The sequence below is a fragment of the Phaenicophaeus curvirostris genome, chromosome 4 (assembly GCF_032191515.1).
Source record: "Phaenicophaeus curvirostris isolate KB17595 chromosome 4, BPBGC_Pcur_1.0, whole genome shotgun sequence".
NCBI lineage: Eukaryota > Metazoa > Chordata > Aves > Cuculiformes > Cuculidae > Phaenicophaeus > Phaenicophaeus curvirostris.
The window spans coordinates 53,671,013-53,694,337 of NC_091395.1; the positions used below are offsets into that span (position 1 = coordinate 53,671,013).

Consider the following 23,325-nt stretch of genomic DNA (forward strand, 5'->3'; position numbering starts at 1 on the left):
GGAGCCCACAACATATGGATACATGCTGCAGTTTGCTTTGAACTGAATGGCATGGACATAATCTGAATTTCAGGTTCAATATATATTTCTAAGATAAATATTGAGTCAGACCAAAAGTCTATCTAAACCTGGAAGCTGTCTCAAGTGAATGCCACCAATACGACAAAGAGCACAGAAGAACATACAGTCAACCCTGAAGTATCGCTCCGTCTTTCATCACTTCATGACTGTATTTAGCAGTATGCTGATAGATTTTTCTGCCATGTTTTTTCCCAACTCTTTAAATCCATATAATCTTTCAGCATTCACAAATAATTTTGCAAGGATTTCCTCAGCCTTATCACACACTGAACAGACTTCTCCACTATCACACCCTATATATATTTAATTTATCCTGTGCCTATTTTGGAAGAGACAGTAAACAGTAACTGTCTCCTTTCTTTATGCCCCCCAGTTGCCTTGGACAAAGACTTGCTCATCTTGTTCATGCTGAGGACTCATGTTCTGAATATTTTACCCTTATCTCCAAATACTTTGCTCCCTAGGCTTTTTGGGACAATATTACTTTCCACAATAAAGAATAAATCAGTTTCCTCAAACAGGCAGTATAAGTGCCAACCTGTGAACTCCATGGCAAATGGGTGCAACCATTTTTCTGCACAGGGAAAACGAACAGTTTGTCTAAAGGACCTATTCAAAGTTACCCGGTTGACTGGGATGTGATAACATACAGGGAACACACTTGAGACTTTTTCCACATACTGAGTTCATTCTTGGCTAGCCACACAGTTTAGCTTTACATTAGAACCTGGACTTTAAGGCTTGCATTATGCATGAGAATCCAGATAAGCTTACAGCATTAAGTATTCCACACGAAAGAAAAACCGCCATTAGCAATTCAATGTATCATTTACATTATCTTAATAATAATTACAATTCCCTTTCTTCTAATAAATTCAAGCATAACAGCTGCATCCCTTTGCCATTTTGATTCCTTGTTCTTAAGTTACAGCTTCACAGGTATGATCTTTTTAACTGCAATGATTACGAAAACGAGTTTTATCACATGAACTTTTGACTGAGATCCATTACAGTGGCATTCTGCCTCTCCCATTGCATCTAGAATAACGTGGTTTCAAAGTTCAGTTGCTTTGTAAAAGCAATTTATGTGCTGTGGGCATGCCTGGGGTACTAGCTTCTCATTTTACTGTGTGAGATATCTTCCAGAGCTCTGTTAAATCTGAGAGGTTTAACAAACTAAATACAGAGGAGGGGTTCTTAGTGGTGTCAGAGACAAACACATTCACATACATATATGTACTAAGGTGTTGAACAAGGAGTATTTATTATTGCACTACTTTATCAAGCTTGTAAGGTCACGCTTTTGTGCTAAGCAATGCATAGAGCAACCTCAGCATTCCTGTAAACAGGTTAAAATTTAAGTATTAAAGAGGATTTAAGAGTGGACAAGGTGCACATGGGGTGAACACTTGTGGAGGTCAATAAAATGGTCAGACACAAAAGTGGCAGCCTCTTATTTTAGCAAATAGTACTTAAAGGCCCACGTTGCACAAATGCCCAGAGGAATGAGATACCCAGGAACAACAAGAGAAATCTGTATTAGCGCCTATTATTAGGCTCAAGAGAAAGAGAATGGAAGAGAGGCCCTCTGACTTAGTGAGGAAAAAGCCCTAGGAATCTGGAACCACGGTGACAATAGGATTATATTCAGCAGCAGGAAATGACACAGGAAGATCAAGGTAAACATCATATGGCTTAGTAGTGTTAAAAGTGAACGGCACAGCAGACAGATATGTAGAACCCAAATAAAATGATAGGACTAATGATCAGAAAGAGACATAACAAAAAGCTAAGTTATAAAGACTAGCTAAAAAAAAAGAGGGGAAAAAAACCAATGCCATGAAGAGATGAAGTTTCCAAGAACTGTACTGTCACCATATCAGAAATACTTTTGGGAGGGGGGCTGGGGAGAAAGGGCTGGTCAAGTTACAAGGTGCAGAGATGAAGCCATGTAAATATAGCCTCCCTGCTAGGCTGCCTACTCCATTCCTGCAATGTTCCGCCCATTTCAGCCTGAAGCTGTAGCCACCCTCCACCAAGGTGGAGCAGAGTGCTTACCCAGCCACCCCATCAGGGCTGCACTCCCTAACTAAAAGGCAAGGACAGTGACTAACAAAGCCTTCGACTGAGCAATGTCCCAATATGCTGTCATTGCTGACAGAATCAATTTGTTTATTGTTACAGAATGCAAGACAAAGATCTCAAAAGCACCCCTGACCCAGAGAGCTCCGCCAAAACAAGCTAACCCCATTTATTCAGGTATACAAAAGGAATGTGTTCATCTTCAGTTAAGCTGCTTTCCCAATGATCAGCACACTCATAAAAAACACCATGACAAAGAAAATCCACATGAAAAATCTGTCCATCACTTTCGCGACTTTTTTCCACTCAATTCCTTTGGCCCGGTTTGCTTTATGGTCTCGAACACAATTAGCAATATACTCAATATTTTTAATCAGCATTTTGTAACAGGAACAACAATTAACAGTCTCCCTAACATTTTCACCATGAACTCCATAGCTTTCATTCAAATTTCCATTGAGTTTCTCCTTGAGATCACAGTCGTCATTCCTCTTGGAAAGGTGACTCCTTCCCTCTTTGTGTCTCCTCTGATACCCATAACCCCCCTCTAATTTGTGCTCTTCTTCCTTTTGTCTTTTTGGACTTGTGCAGTTTTCACCCACATCATAAACAAAAAATATTTTTGACATGTAGTCCAAAATAATCACCCTTGCCCATTGCGGAACAGGCTTTGCTTCTGATCCACAGTGATGGAGATTCATTATTATGATTGTCAGTGCTGTGGAAGCTGTGATCATGGTCATAGTTGCTATGTAATACTTTCCTGGAACACAAAATAAAGTTATAGTAAAGATTCTGCCCTAATAAAAATATTCAGTGTAGAAATAACATAGTGCTAACTGTAAGCACAAGTGAAACCAGTTTTTAATGAACCTGATTTTCTGCACTTAGATCACACTTTATTTACCATTTGAAAACAAAGATTAAAACCATTAAGGTAAAACCTCATATTCATTACTGCCATGACTTTATCAGACAAGTAAGTGGCAATTGTATTAGCATGGTAAATATTCACAAGCCCAAACCTCTGATTTCTTGAAATGCATCCAGTGCAGTGTAGTGGTAGTCCTCCAGAAATCCCACCAGGGCAGGCAGGCAGCCTCCTTCCTCAAGGGAGGATCATATAGGGGCAGGAGGGTCCTGCCAGAAGGCAGACAGGACAGTGCTGAACACCATCCTTCTTGGTACATTCTTGAACTCTCAGACATAGATTAAAATTCAGCATAATGGATTGCCAGGCATTACAATTCAATGTAACAACTGGCAGATACTAAGTCAACCCTGAGTGTCCCAGTCAGGCAATCCAACTATGCAGAGTTGACAGAAACATATCTTGAGACAGTCTGACCTTGTGTGTAAAGCTCTTGCTTACACTTTGTATGCTGGTTATAAAACAATTTTCCATTACTAGCTTTATTACAATGTGATAAAATAATTCTGAATGTCTAATTATATTTAATAAATACAAATAAATAGCTAATATTATTTAAAATAAAACAAAATAACTCTGAAGAGATTCAGCATACCTGTACAAGTTCCATGCACATTTTAAGTATTTCACTACGTTTTAAAAAAGCAACACTTATATTCCCAGAAGCTGCAGATTGCAAATGGTCTTCCTGCCATAAAGCCCTGCTATAAGCCATGCTTCAAGGCAAAGTGTGTAAAGCTTACCTATCAAAGGTACATTTTCAGAGGGAGGCATGATCTCAGCAACCATCAGCTGGAACACAGTCAGAGCAAGAAGAACAGTAATACCCAGAGACACTTTTTCCCCAGAGTCAGCAGGGAGATAGAATCCTAGTGGGGCCAGGAAAGAGATCAAAATGCAAGGCAGCAACAGGTTAAATATGTAGAATGAAGACTTTCTTTTCAAAATCAGCGTGAAGGTCACATCTGGATAAGGCTCAGAGCAGCAGCCATAAGTGATGACATTCTTAACTGCTGGCATACCATGAATCTCCCATTCCACGTCTTCTACAAAGTCAGAGAGGTCACCACTATCAAGAGAATTGATGATGTCTACCTGATTACCGTTATAGGTCCAAGACCCAAATGTGAGGTTGCACTGCTGGCTGTCAAAAGGAAAATAAGATACATCCACTACACATGAGCTCTTTGTGATAGCAGGTGCATCCCAAGTGATTTTTCCATCATGTCTCAGCACAACATTAGTATTCACTGGTTCTGAAAAGTCATCATCAGCCCTAAAAGACAGACAAGGGACAGACAAGATCAACAGGGAGCAACTTAATGTGTGGGCTAGGGAGGGGGGGAGGGGGAGACTCACTTCACGTTATTGAAAGCATGCTTCTGAAATAATTTTATACTCAATTTTATTAGGAACTTACTATCAACTATTATTTACAGGTACCAGTGCCCATTAAAGCTAAATGTTAGCATTGCTGAATTATATTTGTTGTCCATAGCTGCTTCAAAATTGATCTCAAACAGGATACAGTGGGAAGGGAATTCATTTAAAGATGAAAATAATCTGCTGGTCACTACTGATCTAGGAGAGCAGACAAGGAGTGCAGCCTTTGTGTACCACCTTTTTGTGGGCACACAATCTTCCAGAGCTCTTCAGCAGCCTCAGCAGAAAGCACTTCATACTGCCAGGGTATTCAGTTCCCAGTGCAGAGAAATTCAGAACAGTTTGCTGTGTAGCATAATCAATTGTCAAATCCTGTCTATGCCGTTATTGCAAAATATTTACATGATCAACAACAAATGTTAAGGCAACAAACAAACCCCTTGCTAAGGTAAGTTGGTGAAAGTTCAGACTCTGCGGGTCAATTCCTCCTTCAACCCCTCCCTCCCTCAAAAATATTCAAGCTTATTTTCTCCAGCCACTCACTTGTTGTATAGGACAATATCTGGTCTCCAAACTAAATTGCTTGGAATCCTGATAGAATCCAACCCATCATATTTATCTTTGTCCCATTTCAGGTATGCATCATACCAGCTTTGTCGAATCCATAAGTAAGTTGACAGAATCTGGTTCCTTTCATCCTGCATAAAAATGTAGAAATATTTCTAGCTGAAAGTGATAAAATCACATCTTAGATACAGACGGTATTTGTTGTATAGCTTTAAAGTAGTACCCAAAGCAAGCTGGAATGCTGACAGGCCACAAGAGTACTTCTCAGACAGGTACATACTTCCATACTTATACTGGGAGCTTACTTATTTGGACTTTCTTCTGTTCAAACCTTATTCCCATGTACCCTCACTAGCTTTAATCATAGTTGTGTAAGGCTCCCGGTACCTTAAGAATTTCCTTTTGCAAGCTTCAGAATACCAAACAGCTAACAGATTCAGCCTAACATATTCTCTGAAAGCTTGGTGAGGCCTTGAAGATGTAATTCAGAAGTCATAGAATCATAGAATTGTAACATGGTTTGAGTTAGAAGGGACCTTAAAGGTCATCTAGTTCCATACCCCCTGCCATGGGCAGAGACACCTCCCACCAGAACAGGCTGCTCAAGGCTCCATCCAGCCTGACCTTGAACACTTCCAGGGATGGGAGCAACCACAACTTCCCTGGGCAATCTGTGCCAGTGCCTCACCACCCTCATCATGAAGAATTTCATCCTAATGCCTAATCTGAATCTTCCCCCTTCCAATTCAAAGCCATTCCCCCTTGTCCTATCACTACATGCCCTTGTAAAAAGTCCCTTCCCAGCTTTCTTGTAACCCACTTCAGGTACTGGAAGGTCGCTGTAAGGTCTCCTCAGAGTCTGCTCTTCTCCAGGCAGAACAACCCCAACTCTCTCAGTCTGTCCTCATAGGGGAGTGATCTGGATCTCTAATCATCTTCATGGCCTTCCTCTGGACCCATTCCAACCGTTCCATATCCTTCTTAAGTTGGGGATTCCAGGAAGTCCTGTTCTCTTTTAGACATGTTTTCTTTTGCCTTAAAAATACATCCAGCTGAACCAAATTTATAAAAACAAAAAACAACTTCCTGGAGGCAAAACAAGGGAACTGATTGAGAAATTGATTGCATCTTAGAAAAAGTGGGTTTTTTCTATCTAAAAGTCAACAAAAATTGCCTGAAGGATGTGGTGCCAAAGCCCCACTACAAAAGGAGTCAATTCTGCAGCCCTAAATTTGCAGACTTACAATGGAAGTCTTAGTACTGCAATCAGATAAGACTCTGTGAAGAACCAGAGAACATGATCCTCTTGAGGAAGCATTACTGAAATTGTCACAACAAAATGCAAGCTGCTTTTCCTACTCCAAGCAAAAGGTTTACAGCTGGTATATTCCAGCGCAAGTTTAGAAATACAGATCTGTACTGTTACTCACCATGTCTTTGATTTGGGACAATGTGATCTGAAGGGTGACATTCAACACTTTATCTGTGTCTTCCACTGGTCTTAGAGCATTTGAGTAGTCTTCAAATAGTTCATTAAACAGCATATGAGCATATTTTCCTTTGGCTGATTCTACAGCTAGATAACAGATTTGTTCAGGACATCAGATTAAACATTGAGCAGTATAAGAAGATACCCTCTTTGTACAGCTTTAAGCAGTATTTGCTAGAACTATTTATTTATCATTCATATACTGTAAAATACCACTTAGTGCAGAAACAGAAGTATCTCTGATGAAGCAATTCAAATAAGACCAGCATTCACCCATAAAGAATAGCTAACTCTGGCTTTTCATACCCACTGAAAAAAAAAACCTCTGCATCCAGAGATTCCCGCCTGTTTTGAAGGTAAATATTATTACCTTTACTTTATTGATGTCTTTCATAGGCACAGAGATTATTGACTTACAGTCATGAGCTAAAATTAGAAGCAAAGTCTGAAGTCAAAACTGCTCCCAGGCTAACACCTTCTGGTATCACCCTAAATGCTGCACTGAGATTCATGCTACTTTCAGAATTTACTCTTTTTTCTTTAATTACCACCTGGAAAAAAATTCTGAACTTCTTTTCTTCACAAATTGGCTATTGCATGATGTGTGAATACATCCTTGCCCTAACACATTTTCCAAACCATGTACTTGGAAATTCTTCATGCTACTCTAAGGATAATTTACTGAAACTTCAGGTTTAAAATAACACTTTTGCTGTTCCACTGATTTGTGCATCACAGTTTCTGTATTACCTTTAAATAGATTCACAAAATTCTGCAGGCAAAAAGCAAGGACAGTAACACTCTCATCACTTGCGCAAATGCTGGCTGGCACTTTGTAGGAAGCAATTGCTTTGGAGTACATCATTCTGGTGACTCACAATGACTTGCCGGACTAATAAGAGTTCAAAGCAAACCTTCCTTATCAAAAAGAAATCCTATCAAATCAAAGCTTCACAAAGAGCATTTAAGTTCTGGCTGTACATCAACATGAATTTTGTCTATGCATCAGCGAGACAAAGTACAACAAAGCAGATGAAAGACTTCTGGAGCTCAGCCATTTAAGACACACCAGGACACCAGCTCCTATCTGAGTAAGACAAATCTCAATGTAACGTATAACATCAAGTGGTATTCTCACCTTGAAGCATCACTGCTGTAAACAGCAACCAGAGAGAGATGGAAAAGGAAGACAGGCTATTTCTCTTCATTTCTGGACCTCAAATAAAATTGTTCACTCAAATGCACAAAAACATTTATCACCAGCCGAAACTAACAACAACAAAAAAAAGGTGCACAGCAACATAAAGATGCTGAGGCACTGATGAGCTGCTAGAAGCAACTCAGTCCTCCCTCAAGACAGAGTCCTAAAGTAATTGATGGTCTTTGTGCCTGCAACCGCCTGGGGCTCTGACGAACCCTCCTTCTCTCAGTAACCTGAGAGCTGCCTGCTCTGAATCTAATGCTGAGAGAGAAGACATGGATGGGATATCAGTAGGAAAACTATTCCATTGCATTTTTCACTACAAATGTAAGATTTTGACAAATTTATGAAGAATTCTTTCAAATTTCATTGGTGGGCCAAGTTTTACTACACCTATGTTCAGCAACAGCTTGCTCAGAAACAGTTCTGTGGAACCTACAGACCCTCACGAAAAAGAGTGATCTGCCTCAGTGCTTTAATTCCTCTAGTCACACTGTACATCAAACATCCAAACGCTGTCACACAGCAAAAAAGACCCACAACCTACCTACTCCCATGCTGACAAAACAATGTTTTCAGCTACCAAAGTGGTGCCACATGGGAGAGATGCAGCTACATCAAAGTCAGGTAACACAAGCAAGGTTTGCAGTAGGCTGATATTGCTGTGCAAATGAGAACTTCCACTGGTGCAGACAGCTCAGCACAGTAAATCAGGAGCAAAATTGGACTCTACAGATTTGCCATTTCCCAATATAGTACAGATATGCCATTTCCCAATATAGTGCAATTTTTCCGAGGTAAACTTGGCAAGACTTTACAAAGAATTACAGAATTACTGGACAGCTCATGCATTGAGCCAAAAGACTTACAGGAGATAAATATGTATGTGAAACAATACCACACTTGGCCTCCCATCTACTCGCAATGGTCAGAATTTCATTAGCTGATCTCTTCATAATTTCTGTATAGTAGCACTCCTGGCACTTACTCGCCAACGTTTATGCTTTTGTGAGGTCTATAAATCAACGACATTTATGGCCAGGTTTAATAGGTAAGCAATAGTCAAAGCACATGTAACGAGTTCCATCTCCGACACTTCATTTGCTGAATTGTCAAAAGGAGAAAAGGTAGAAAAACAGTTAAGAAGTTAAAAAAAGTCAGAGCAGCCCATAGGCAGTATGCAATAACCTGCTTTTTCTGTGGGAAAAACGTATATACTGTCAGAGACAACAGAAGTCAGAAAGATGAATGGTTTTTGGATGCAGTCAGATCAGTGCATTCTCAGGGGATACCTTTAGTCTACAGTACATTGCCAAGATGTCAGCAACCAGCTGCTGCTTCACTTTTCTTACTGTAATTACAAGAGTGTAAGTACAAGTAATTACACTGCTTTGAGAGTGCTGCTATAAACACTACTGGAACCAAGGCTAAGGCTGCTTTACCACAGGCTTGAGACAGTCTTGTGACCTGTTATACCAGCAAGACATATCTGCCAAGTAGCGCAGACTGATGTACTTTAATATATGTGATCTTACACAAATTGAAGAGCCCTGCATCTTTATTGTAATCACATCTTCTTGAAGGGAAACTTGAATGTTCTCAAAAGACAAAAGCAAGAAGTACGCTTACACATGTTTACTCAATTTATTCTTATACATAATATATTCCATGTTATTCATTATAAACTTGCAAAGGCATAGATCTATCATAGTTACGTGCTATCATATTCACAGACATCAGATACATCCAATAGTTGCCACATACAGACAGGCAAACGTGAACACGCATATACAAGAACAGGCTTGTTAGGTTTGAGAGGCTGCACTGACTACATGGTGCTTGTAAAAATGAAACTAAAATACAGCCAAAAGCCTTCTCAATATTAAAGACACAAGAACTTTAACAATTGTAGTATGCTGGATCATTTGGTTTCTTCACATTTGTTCACACAAAAACTGATCTGTAATTTTAATCAAAGTGTCCTTAATGCAGACATTTTGCATGAAGAGCACGTCTTAACATTAATTGTTTTTCAGTGATCTGAGAGATTCACATACAAACCCATGGGTCCTCAAAATATAGGTTTAAATTGTGGCAGAATGTATGGCAATACTACTCCCAGATCAAACATTCCATTTAACATCTGAGTGGAGCTAAACTTTATAGTTAGGCAGTTCTCTGTTTTTATGGTAAGAAATTCTGCTATGAAGTCAGGAATTTGTATAAATTATGAAGCTGCTCAGAGATAATTTAAGAAAAGTCACGGCTGTCTGGAAGTTAGAATCAAGCCATCAACCTCTCCCAGAACAAGATTCCAAATTCAATTTCCAGACATATTCAAATTTATCTTGCTAGAGTACCTTTGCCAGCAGATGGCCCTGTTAGCCAGCCTACTGATCTACCCAGCAACTCAAGACGATTTTTGTTTATCACACAAAAATCACATCACATTTTAATCTACTTCAATTATTTTCATCGATTATTTGCCTTACATTTGATATAAGACAGGCAGAGACAAGATGTTCTCTTAAAGAAAAAAGATAAGCAGAAGGAAGAATACTGCTTAGCAGCTGAATCCAGCTCTCAGGTCTGCCAACCATAGATGAGACCGTGAGAGGTTTTCAGGGCAAGGAAATATATATCACTGTCAACAACTGTACGATATGAAACCATATTTAGAGCACGGGCTGCTTCTGCTGAAGCAGAGAGTGCTTAAGGCCCATAGCACAATATCCAACCCTGCTTCCACATACTTTGTTCAACATTTGACTTGGTGACAATGTGTATGAGCTATTAACAGAGCAGAACACTGTGTACCTGCTTATGTTCACTGTGCTGAGTGTGTACCATTCACTGGTGCACTGAGTTCGTACCATACATGTGACTTTTTATGGTTTTAGAGACACACACGTGCTATTATCAAGACAACATCAAAAAATCTGAATTCACTGTACTGCCATGCAAGGCGGTTTGACTTTACATGGACAAACTGAAATGGAAATGACACAGGAGGGATCTCTTTCATATCAAAACTTTCAACTTCAGATACTTAGCCAAACTATAGGCAAAGCAGGAAAGAGGTGTAAAAACATCTATTTAAAATTTTGCTCTTTCAATTAAACAAATCTTTCCTCTCCTGTCTGAAATAATAATTTCTCCTGAGGCTGAGGTTTTGACATGTACATTTTTCTGGGAAAAAAAATAAAAAAAAATAATGGCTTCTTATCCTTTATTGCATGGAAAGCAGTAAGAGTTTTTAAGCCTCCAACTGGAAAAGCTACATTATCACAGGCTTCAAGGCTGTCTGTACCATTTATAATCCATCCCTTCATCAGAGAACAATAAAGAAGAACAGATTGGTTCCTAAGCACAGTTTGTAAGGAGTGTCTCACAGTCTGCTTCTACTTGCCTTCCTGCCAATTTTTCTCCCCAAAAGCTGTTGCATTCACATTCTTCACAGCATTTGCTACAGTATATTATCTTGTGATAGGGTCAAGCAGCACGCTAACCCTTCAGAATCAGACTTCTCTCCTTAGGCTAACTGAAGTTTTAGCAGCACGGGTAACAACAGCTCTTCTTGCCAGCAGAAAAGCCTCTCTGTGCTTGCTCTGAAGAAGAATACAACATTTCATTTAGATGCAGCGTGTTTCTCTCTGCCTCATTTTTTCTCACCCACCTACTGCCTCCTCCTTTCTTTTCTCGAAAAATCCCCTACCACCCCAAACCAGCATACTCATTCATATTTTCTTCCACCCTGCTGTACACATGGAAGGCAGGAAATACATTAGGAAGCATTCACCATGTCAGGCCGTGAGATAATGTAGACTACTAGCCACATTTTCCAGAGTTGGGAAATCCTAATTTGCATATTACAGTTGTAAGTGTTTCCGAATACAAATTTTATTTATGTCCACTTGCTCAGGCAGCTCTGCTGACCACCTCCCAGCACCTGAAGTAGAGAAACTAGATCTAAAATGCATTACATTCATCCTTTTTCACCAGGTTGCAAGCTGACTAGTATTTGTCCATCCTTGAGAAGCATTCAGTACCTGGCAGAGTTAAGAACAAAGTTATTTTATAATTTAGCTATCATAAAGCTATTTTATATATAGTTCGCTCTTTCTCATTGGGATCATTTCCAGCTTTGTACCATGCCTTTGAAAGGCTGATAACAGGATCTATGCTCTACACAAAAAAAACCCCTCTGAGCCTAGACACTGTTCCAGATCACACGTTTGCTCTGACAGGCAGCCTGATGCTCAGAACAAATTAAAGAAATAGTTCTACCCTGCTGCAAGTGTGCAGACAGACTCAAGCATCTTCCTCTTTGTGATCACTTCTGAGCTGTGGAAGACAGTACACTACCTCAGCTATTGGAAGCAAAGGGAAGCCTCCTAGCTGCCCCTGCAGGCTGAAGACAACTCTAGGTTCCCCAGAAAGCAATTTCTTCAGTTTGCATACACATCACCAAAAAAAAAAAAGAGATTAAACACATATTAAAAAAAAAAGAGAGATCAAACCCATATAAAAAAAAAAAACTAGATTAAACCCATATCAGAAGCAGCAAGACTGAAGGGCAACAGTTTAAACACTAACTGAAAACCAAAGTTCCATTCTCGAAATTAAAAGGGTGGTGGGAACATCACTTTAAAATACTACCAATACTCATCATGGTCACAAGAGTTTCTGCATAGACAGCCTACAATCCTCTAAAAATGCATTTTCCTGATATGCTTACATCCACTTTGCAACACAGAATATTGTACACCTAAACTTCTGTGTTCCTATCAGTTCCTTAGATTTTAACAGTTCCTTACAAAGAGCTAAGACTAATGCTGTGCACTAATACAGTGCAGCTGGCTGAAAAGGCAGGATGCCAAAAGATAATGAAGACAAGAAAAAAAAAGTCAACCATGATGTATCAACCTAAACTTTAACTATGTTTAAGGAATTCACAGAACTCAAATTGCAAGATGACTGCTAAAACAATATTCATACGTGCTACTTCAGTGTTGTATACAGTTTTATTTACATTGTAATACAAATATCAATGAAAAAATGTTCTAAGCAAACAATTACATTGCAAAATTTGTCATTATCTACTTGTTTCTGCTCTATCTTATCATACATCCACCTACCCAGGTGATTTCTCCATGTTCCCAGAATGTAGAGGAAGAAAAAAATACCCTTGAAAAACCACAGAGTAGCTATGTGGGGGAGGACACAACTCTAAATCATCACAATGCATTTATGCCTGAACAAACCTCCCCGTAAGATAAGACAAGTAACAACTACTTAGCTCTGAGGGAAAACAACTTTTGAAAAATCATGCTCTTAGCTACTGAAATATCTTATTATACATGGGTACTGACATTCTTGAGAATGCCCTAGCACAAGCACAGCTACATTATACTACAGACTGAGCAAAACAAAAAATTTCCTCTTGAGCAAAACATGGTAGTAAACCTGCAGATTTATTCAAACTCTGCAACTACACTCATTCTGACACAACACAAGCATTTAGATCACGGAGACAAAGCACCACTGTCTCACCTGAAGACAGTATCCCTTGTTGAATCTCTGAGCAGAGTGTCTGTAGATCAGTTGAGGGAGGTTGTATTCATACCATGGTTTTTCATCTGCAAAATTCTAAGCTGTTGTCCAATGCCAAGATATTGGTTGCTTCTTTTCAATCCACAAATGCATTGCAATGAAGGCTTAGGACGTCCAAGGGAAAAAAAGTTCAAGTGTTAATACTGGGTGATATCACCAAGAAACATTTATTTTGCTAAATGGGCTGAAAAAAAAACTGAATTTGCCCATAAAGACAAAGGATTTACCTTCTTGAAATGTTAGCCTACAACACTGATCCGAATTTTATAGGATAAATAACCTAATTTTCAAGTTCTGTGGAATGTACTATAAGGTATAAAAGCTGTTAAGGACAAAAAAAATTGTGCTTGAACATTAAAATGCTACTATGACCACATATTATGCCTGGTTGGTTTGTGTGCTTTGGAAAGCATTTGTTGTTTGCCTGCCAACAACTGGTAGAGGTTTGTGAGGTAGCTTTGCCAATTGCTCAGCTCCCTCTAGCTTAAGGAAACAGAACCAATATGTTGGGGAAAAGCCAAAAGGGATTAGCGCACAGCTTATAGTTACAGCAGAGCTATGAGGAGACATACTATCCTACAATCATGCTGCAGTTATAGATTTTGGGAAATGTTTATAAAAGTATGAAAGCCAATTCCTCAAGCAAGTATAAGAACATCACTAGAACCTGGAACAATTTTAGCAACAAATTCCATATTGGCTTTACTTCTGTGCTTTAGCAAAAGCAGTGTATTACATTGTCATTTCAGAGAGCCGCTCTTAATCCAATGGTATTAACAACTGAATGCCAGGACTGCAAAGGATAATTTTTTTTTTTCATGGTGGGAAGATATGCCTAAAGAAAAAAGGATGGGATTGGTGGTACATGTGGTTCTCTTTCCCTTTTGCCAGTAGTTCAAGGCAATAAATAGGAAGTAAGACACTGGTGTGGTTAAGCAATATGTTGCAGTGATCAGGCAGCCAGCCTCAGAGAATGAGATGACAACGCATTAGTACACCTCATCGGAAGAGATGGTTAAACGAGCCAATGGCAATTGGTGCTTTCAGCACTATACTAACACTTTTAGCCAGACTTGCACCTCAACACATAAAACAGCCTTCTTACCTATCTTGACTGAAGAACATTGCTTTTCCTTTGATATCTTAAAATAAATATACTTTTAATGCCTACACTACTTCCAACTTTGCAGCATCAGCAATTACAAACCTCCTGAGGAGGTATGACTTGAGAGTATGAAATTAACTGAAAGCCAGAGCAGGGTAAACAAAGTGCTGGTATATTGCGCCCAGCATAAAAAAAAAAGTTGCTGCAGAATGTCAGCTTCCTTGCTATGGAGTAGAATAATCAAGTCCCTTCAATGTACAGGTAAATATCACAACCGATATATATATATATGTATATTAAAATAAATAGAAAGAAGAAGTGAAGATGACAAAAAAGCCCCAAAAGGCACCAGTGGGATCCTTCAGTCTTTAAGGTCTTCTTTTTATAGTTCCTTCCCATCCAGGTGCTGGTTGTAAACAAGAGACAAAAGTAGGGGATATGCAATTGCTTGCCTTCACAGATCGTCCCAAAAAGTCTCCTCAGCACTTTTGATAGTATGAATAATTCTCTATGTGACCACTGAAAAGAAAACTCTAAGAGGTTTAAAGGCATTTGCCTATGTATTTAGTTACCTAATTCATTTTTAGTACACGTGGAAAGAAACCATTTCTTGCAAGTTTCATCCATTTCAGGAACATGAACTAAGATGCCATTTCAGCAATAAATATTTTAGCTATTTAAAGGCATACACTTTACATTTGATTATTTAGTGCTGTCAAAATTAATGGGTAACATCATTTCTGTCATCCTAAGGAATATATGTTTGATACAAGCATCACGATCAGCACAGAATCAAATACATACCAAACAGGTATACAAAGAAAGTTTTGGGGTTTTTTTTAAATAAAGTTACAACTAATCACTTCTCCTTCATTCTTGAAAAAGAGTATAATTACTGAAATTCAACAATTATAAATTGCAGAAATTGTAAGAGTTCAAGCTTCTACATGGATAATGATTCGCCTGTATCTCCACATAATTCAGTGAATTCCCACAGCATACAGTGATCAGTAGCACAAAAGTAATTTAGCTCTTTCTGGAGTCAGTATGCTTAGTCTTTCACCCTTAACATGATAAAAATGTGTGAAAGCATTAATTAACATTGTAAGAAAGAATTGTGAGTTGAAATAATTCCCCATTGTGCTTCTTAAAGTAAATACCCTTCTTGTATCCCCTTCTGCTTCTATTCAGAGCCTCTAAAACAGTTACATGGGAAAATCTTGCAAATATTAACTTGTTAGAGATAACCACTTTAGGATTCTGAGCTGATGACATGTGAAACTCCTAACATTCAGGAGAGAAAGAGTCTCATTTACTTACCAGCTGTCTCAGTTTTATCTGCCATGTAAAAGGAGACCTATAGCTCTAAAAATTAATTGCAGATCAAGCACTGCATTTATAACCCTGTTATCTGAAAACATGCTAACCTATCAAAATAGGGCTTTTTGAAAAAAACTAATTACCTCTATGATGGCTGTTCCTTAAAAAATAAATTTCTCCTCAATGCTGGGATCAGAACTCAGGTTGATAATTACGGTTTATTATTCATCATCTCTCCAACTACTTCTTAGAATTTATTTTCACTTAGAGGACTACAATACCAAAATCTCTGGCTACAGCTACAGAACGTAGGTAGAAATAAGAACAAAGGTAATTCTCTCTTCTGCTTCATGTATCACAGACAAGACAGACTTCCATTTTCCTAGTATCACAGAGCAACCATCATGGCATTTATTTGCCAAATACCAGGTTTCCTAGAAGAGAGACTTACCTTCAAGCTTTCAAAACAGCACATATATTAAAGATGCTGCCCTTAATGCAGCCATTCTTGTCTTACTCGAACATCTATTTACACTCTAAAAATATTTACAAGGATTTCCTCTCTCCCCATTGGGGAAGCACAATTTATTGCTGAAATCCATCCATCAAGCTGCTTTTGTACTATGTTCATTTTGATATGTCCCAGGTCTAATGCTGGTGCAGCTACTTTGATCTATTTGTGTGAAGGGGAGATCCCTTAATTACTGCCACAGGTAAAACAGACTCAACTTGGGAAAAAATAATTTCTTGTCAATTAAAACATGAGGGTGCTGGGAAACAAAAGAAAGAACTGGCAGCCCACTACTTCTTCCTACAAAGGCCACTCCTGCAGTTCCCCGTGCCCCCACTACCAAACCCATGACATATAGCCAATACAGAGACCTTTCACAGCAAGGCAACAGAAAATACTAGAAGCTGGCATGCCTGGGTACAGCACAAGCCAGCAAGCAGACACATCCTGTAGGCAGGGAACAGTAAAAAAATCCATAAAACCTTAAAGAGCACAAAGCAGTTCCTTATTCAGGTACGTTCCAAGTGTCTGCTCAGCCTAATCAGTAGCAGCAGTTGGCGGGCACCCCAGGATATGTTCCTGGGCAGATGCTATGTTTACCCCACCTTAGCTTTATTTATGCTTAGATTTCATGCACAAACCCAAAAATTACTATAAAACCCAACCATTTCTATTGAGCAAACCCATGCAATGAAAAAGGCAGCTTTTAGCTGAACTGCAGTTAAAACACAGATCACAGATATGGTCATAACCACAGAAGTCTCTGTGCTGTTGCGAACACAATGCCACTCTCCTGGTAAAGAGTGGAGGATCAGTGTTGCCCTACATACAGTGCTAATTTCTACTCAGTAAAGATGTCAGAAATCACTGTTAATTATCCACACAGAGATCAAGTCAGCATTAAATTTCAGCCGGCTCCCACACCTCTGCAACTCCTCATTTTGTGTAACAACAATCATGGTCCAGGTTTGGAACAGTGATAGTGATAAGGATGATAATCAAAAGGCTTCCTTCACAGTTCTCAGCTAGAGGACTCTGACTCACCAACTCCCTTCCCAGTCCAGCCATATGGTGAAAATATATTCCACCTCAGGCTATTATGTCAAAATACTAGAAATGCAATAATTACAAAATTAGAAGTACTCAGGCCATTGTACATTATGATTATGCTTGAAAACTCTCCAGTTTCTAAAAGTTAAAATTCAGGCAAAAGAAGAGGAGGCTAAATTAAAGGACAGAAGTATCACGTCCTAAGGAAATCATTAGCAGTTAAGTTAACCGTGTGCTATTTTTGTTATTTAAAATACTGATTAGGTTAATTATGCTCAGAGGGAATTGGGTCTAGAGGATTAAATGAAATATTTTCAGAGGCAGCTTTTGCTGAACAGAAAAGCTGCTGTCCTTCATTTAAATAGTACAAGATATCACTTTGAACATCTTCTGAATATCAATGCTTTAAAAAGCACATCCCTTGGTGTCCGTTATTGGGTTAATAATGTAGCTCATAGTTCCTTCTTGACCTTAGCGAGGCATGTTAATGTTAAAAAGTGTACAGCTATGCCAAAAGATGTAACAGTTTAATTGCCTCCTGTTTTACAATGATTACCTTAAAGTCTTAAGATTTTTCTTTCTAAACTTCAGTCTGCTTGCCATTCATTGCTGTCAGAGCCAAGACTACAATTTCTCCTGAGTAAGGCGTTATAATATCACTAGCAGGCAGAAGCTGTTTTTTAAAAAGGAAATCTTTATTATCTCACATTATAGAAAATAAAACAATCTGTAGACTTGCTCTGTCACGAGACACTGACAAGGTCCATGCACAGTAGGTTTGACATTCCCCCAACCTTAACACTATAGACAGCACAAGCAGCCACTGTGAGTGAACTTCAGAGACCACTCCACTGCGAGGTAGAAAACTCATTACAGATATTAATATTAAATTAACACCAAAGGCTAGAAACTCTGCAGAAAGAAGGTAATTCATTAGCTTCTATTCTCCCATTGGTCTCCATGGCTGTGATCTCTCTGGGATAATACAGGGCCACCTTGCCAGGCGAGTGATGTCTTCTTCAGGATACCCGCAGCGTGCAGCAGTGACAGCAGTCCCCAGCCAGAAGGAATGCACACCATACTGCTCCGGGCACAGCCCCAGGAGCCGCAGGGCATGTCGGAGAACAGTCAGGAACTCCCTCTTCGTTACAGTCCCGTTATCTGAGTGGACGAAGAGTGGCCCTTCCATCTGTGAACGAACGGTCACATAGTTCCAGAGGGCCAGAACAGGGCACACCCATGGCTCTCCAGACAGACCAAGGCTGATGACATGTCTCTCCTGGCCCACAGGAGAGTTACGCAGATGGAACACCGCTCTCCTCTCCGTCAGCTGGAGGTCACTCAGGTACAGCAGCTCAGGCTGCAGTACATGATGGTGCTTTGCCACCATCTCTCCTATTCTAAGTGCCCCGAAAAAAGCTACAGTAAATAACGCCCGAAACAGTAAGCACTCATAATAAGTTACGCATACAGACTCCAGAGCTCCTAAGAGAGACCGCAACACCTCAATTGTTATGGGCAAGTATATATCCCTCAGGATGCCCGCTTGACGTTTCAACCCAATCACCATGCAGTGGGTTATAGGATCTGCCAATGGATCAGGGTTACCAGTCAATTTTGATAGATAAGACAGTGCCGTCATATACATCAGTGTCTTTGACGATGAATAAAGAGATTCCGCAGCCAAAAACCCTCTAACTTGCTCCCCTGGGATTGGCCAGGCTGCAGGCATTCCCATGCTTTCCCTAAAGAGGAGGAATTTCTTCAGTCCTTCAAAGTAGACTTGCCAAAGCCTACTATCACCTGAGCATTCCAACAACGACAAAGTCTTCAGAGGACAAGGTCCCAAAGAGTGTTTCTTATGGCAACCAAGCTCCCTTCCTACAAGAGAAGATCCACATTAGCACATGCTGACAACAGGCACAGGCATACCACTTGGAGCAACGGAAATAGCATCCCTCAGCACAACACCCCCCAGATGATGCCCCACTAGTTCATTTGAGTAAACACAAGTCACGCACAGCTACACCCAGAGCTGCTGAAGAGCTGAGATTTTGCGAATGAGAAACAACAAGCAATGCACCACAGAATCATAGAATCATAGAATCACTAGGCTGGAAAGGACCCACCAGATCATCGAGTCCAACTCTTCCCATCAATCACTAAACCATGCCCCACAGCACCTCATCCACCCATCCTTTAAACACCGCCAGGAAAGGTGACTCAACCACCTCCCTGGGCAGCCTGTTCCAGTGATTCCATAGAATCACGAGGTTGGAAAAGACCTCTTAGATCAAGTCTAACCATTTCAGGTACAGGTATCGCTCTGAGAACTGGTAAGTTACTAACAAAGAAGACAAGCAAAAAAGCAAGTTTGAAACAAGCCTTCCCAGTGTGACTCACATAGATTATGATTGCAAAGGGCACATGGCACACTCCCACCTAGCCCAGGAGAGCAAACTCCCTCGAAGCCTCCTTCCAAAAGCTCCAGTCTCACCCAAGAACTCGAGCAAGACCAAGTAAATGGCTTTAAATTGGAAGGGGGAAGACTTGGGCTAGACAGGAGGGGAGACCTCATAGAATCGTAGAATAACCAGGTCGGAAGAGACCCACCGGATCATCGAGTCCAACCATTCCTATCAAACACTAAACCATGCCCCTTAGCACCTCGTCCACGTGTGCCTTAAACACCTCCAGGGAAGGTGAATCAACCACCTCCCAGGGTAGCCTGTTCCAGTGCCAATGACCCTTTCTGTGAAAAATATTTTCCTAATGTCCAGCCTAAATTTTGATAGGAATGGTTGGACTCGATGATCCGGTGGGTCTCTTCCAACCTGGTTATTCTATGATTCTATGATTCTAAACCTCCCCTGGCGGAGCTTGCAGCCATTCCCTCTTGTCCTGTCTCCTGTCACTTGCGAGATTGCTCTCTACAACTACCTGAAAGGAGGTTGTGGAGAGAAGGGTGCTGGCCTCTTCTCCCAAGTGACAGGGGACAGGACAAGAAGAAATGGCCTCAAGCTCCGCCAGGGAAGGTTTAGGCTGGACATTAGGAAAAAATTTTTCACGGAAGGAGTCACTGGGCACTGGAACAGGCTGCCCAGGGAGGTGGTTGAGTCACCTTCCCTGCAAGTGTTTAAAGGACAGGTGGATGAGGTGCTGAGAAGCATGGTTTAGTGTTTGAAAGGAATGGTTGGACTCGATGATCCTGGGAGTCTTTTCCAACCTGGTGATTCTGTGATTCTATGACATTCCCCACGAAGCGCGTGGCGAGGCACAGGTTTCCCAGGGAAGCTGTGGCTGCCCTGTCCCTGGAGGTGCTGGAGGCCAGGCTGGACGGGGTCTGAGCCGCCCCGGCGGGGTCTTTACGGTCCCTCCCAACCCGAACCATGGTCCCCACTCACCGGGCGCTGCTCCCCGGCCGCTCCCGGCGAGCTGCCGCTGCAGCCACTCCATCCCCGGCTCCCGGGCCAGCAGCGCCACCATCTCGCGGAAGGGCGCGACGGGAGCCCCGGCGCCTCGCGGCATGGCGGGACGGGGCCCCAGCGCCGCGGCCGCCGCTCCCTTCGCCCGCCCGGAGCCGCCCGCGGCCGCCATTGGGCCGCCCGCCCGGCCCCGCGCTCCCATTGGCCGCCAGGCCCCGCGCCGCCGCGGGTTAAAGGAATAGGCGCCCACCCAACTAACCGGAGTTTTTTGAAGTTAGGCAGAGTGTCCCTCTGATAGCACGCTTTTTTATGGCTTTATTGTTTTCAAATAGTGTTTTTCCAGGTCCTGATACACTCCTCGTTCTTTTGGGAGTGATAACATCGTGTGTTCGATGTGTCTGTGATGAACAAAGGTGCCATCGCCTCGCTTGGGCGTTTTCTCCCGGTCTCAAACCCGATGTCAGAGCTGGAGCCGCCTCCAGATTAGCAAGAGATTTGACTGTTGTGAAGTTCGTAATAACATCAAAATTAGTCCTTGGAAAGTAACACAATCCACATAAGATTTCTGGAAGAACATATACATATACATATACATATACATATACATATACATATACATATACATATACATATACATATACATATACATATACATATACATATACATATACATATACATAGACTCACTAGGTTGGAAAGGACCCATTGGATCATCGAGTCCAACCATAAAAATTGGTAGAAGACAATAATATACATATACATACACACATACACACATGTGGTAAATATATTGCATATCCAGCTCCTGTCTCACTGCAGAGGATTTATAGAGCTCACGCCCTCCTGTTGCCCAGGCCTGACAAAGGGTGCTTGCTTTCTAAAACTCCAAAACAAGTCTCAGAGTTTCCTGGGTGCAAAGAGCCTGTTAGCGAGGGGTGGCGCCTGGAGAAGAGGGCGAGGAGCCGGGTAGGGTGTGAAACTGACTTCTGCCGACACCCCAAAACGGATTTGCTGATAAGAAGTATATTTACGGATAAGGAGTGCCCGTGTGGCCTACCTGTTGTTATCCCCCCCGCCGGGCTCTCCAAGATGCGGTTTCCAACAAGCTTCCTATAGAGAAAGGGCAGCTGGCTCCACTGGGAATTACTCATCAGCCATACTTCCCTGTTAATTACAGATAACCCACCGAGATGTTTTGTGCGTGGTTTAACGAGATAAGCACCCTTCCATGGCAGCTATTCCTGCTGATCCCAAGACAAAACAAATCCAGCAGGCTGTGCAGCGGGCAGTGTGAGCTTTGTCTGCGAGCCCTGCTGTGCACTGCTTTGGGTGCCCTCACAGAGCCCGCTGGCCCTGGGGAGGGGATGGCCCTGTCCCCTGCCCGCTGCACCCAGGGACATGGCCCACCTTGCTACAAGAGATCCAGAACCTTCCTCTGAAAGCTAAATGTGTGGTTTTGAGCCAGTGTTCCTGGCTAAAAGTGACAGCACAGGACATTGGTATGCAAAAATGCCAATGCTTATACTTACACCTATAATAACCAAGGCCATCTGACCTGGTGAAAAGGGGACGCACCTCCAAGGAGGGGTGGACAGGACAGGTGACCCTAAACTGACCAACAGAGTATTCCATCCCATATCCATCATATGCCGTATAAAACTGAGAGAACAAGAGGGTCTCATCCCTCTTCTGTGACAGCCGATGTCCAGCGAGGACCTCAGCTGTCTGATCACTCCTGATCCCAGATTTCTGTGTTGCTGAATCCAGTTACTGAGCTCATCTCCCTGCCAGCCATGGACCTATTCCCTCGTGTCTGCTCAACAGCATTTGTGGGGACTTACGGTCACCATGACAGGCTGAAGGAGCTGGGATTGTTCAGCCTGGAGAAGAGAAAGCTCTGAGGAGACCTTAGAGTGACCTTCCAGTATTTGAAGGGGCTACAGGAAAGCTGGGGAGGGACTGTTTACAAAGGCTTGTGGTGATAGGACTAGGGGCAATGGGCATAAACTGGAGAGAGGCAGATTTAGGCTAGACATAAGGAGGAATTTTTTCACTATGAGGGTGGTGAGGCCCTGGCACAGGTTGCCCAGGGAAGCTGTGGCTGCCCCATCCTGGAGGTGTTCAAGGCCAGGCTGGATGTGCCTTGGGCAGCCTGATCTGGTGGGAGGTGTCCCTGCCCATGGAGGGTGGGTGGGAGTCAAGGGCGTGTGGAGATGAGTCAAGTAGGGTGGAGATGCTTTGCTGACTTTATCCCACAATAAAAGAGATATTTTAAACTCGCGGAATTTTAGTTTCCAGAGTGTGTTTATAACACTTCCAAATCAAACTATTCTACGATGATTCTATGATAATCACTGAGTGGAGGAGTGGGCTGCAATCTCATATATTTGTATATATTTTATTACTTTCTAATTGTTTTCATTATCATCATCATTATTATTGCTATCACTTCATTAAAGCTGTAGTTTTAGTTTGCAAACCCCAAGTGTTTTTCCTCCCATTCCCTTTCGCTATGGTGGGGTGGGGGGAGGAGGGAAGGGAGTCACATAGCACTTTTGTTGCGAGCT

At 41.4% G+C, this 23,325-nt stretch overlaps 3 protein-coding genes across 3 annotated transcripts in view; all 3 read right to left on the bottom strand.

Annotated features, from left to right (window-relative positions):
• N4BP2 (NEDD4 binding protein 2) overlaps positions 1-23,325 on the bottom strand; it is a 310,347-nt gene that overhangs the window by 202,952 nt on the left and 84,070 nt on the right. The window lies entirely within an intron of this gene.
• CHRNA9 (cholinergic receptor nicotinic alpha 9 subunit) lies at positions 2,308-7,741 on the bottom strand. The gene is made up of 5 exons (XM_069854904.1): positions 7,672-7,741; positions 6,475-6,620; positions 5,021-5,175; positions 3,838-4,370; positions 2,308-2,926 (listed from the first exon to the last, which is right to left on the bottom strand). Exons 1-5 carry the CDS (start codon positions 7,739-7,741, stop codon positions 2,370-2,372), a joined length of 1,461 nt encoding a protein of 486 aa, XP_069711005.1. The 3' UTR covers positions 2,308-2,369.
• On the bottom strand, positions 18,050-20,930 carry LOC138720389 (uncharacterized). Its single transcript, XM_069856573.1, has 2 exons — positions 20,738-20,930; positions 18,050-19,214 (listed from the first exon to the last, which is right to left on the bottom strand). Exons 1-2 carry the CDS (start codon positions 20,928-20,930, stop codon positions 18,274-18,276), a joined length of 1,134 nt encoding a protein of 377 aa, XP_069712674.1. The 3' UTR covers positions 18,050-18,273.

Bases quoted from the DNA above. Each gene is read 5' to 3' on its own strand.
- LOC138720389 (XM_069856573.1), bottom strand. From the start codon at position 20,930: ATGGCGGCCGCGGGCGGCTCCGGGCGGGCGAAGGGAGCGGCGGCCGCG. The intron at 19,215-20,737 runs GTGAGTGGGGAC...CTTCTCTTGTAG, and splicing joins CGGCCGGGGAGCAGCGCCCG to GAAGGGAGCTTGGTTGCCAT.
- CHRNA9 (XM_069854904.1), bottom strand. From the start codon at position 7,741: ATGAAGAGAAATAGCCTGTCTTCCTTTTCCATCTCTCTCTGGTTGCTG. The intron at 6,621-7,671 runs GTGAGAATACCA...TCTGTTATCTAG, and splicing joins TACAGCAGTGATGCTTCAAG to CTGTAGAATCAGCCAAAGGA. The intron at 2,927-3,837 runs GTAAGCTTTACA...TTTGTGTTCCAG, and splicing joins TGAAAATGTACCTTTGATAG to GAAAGTATTACATAGCAACT.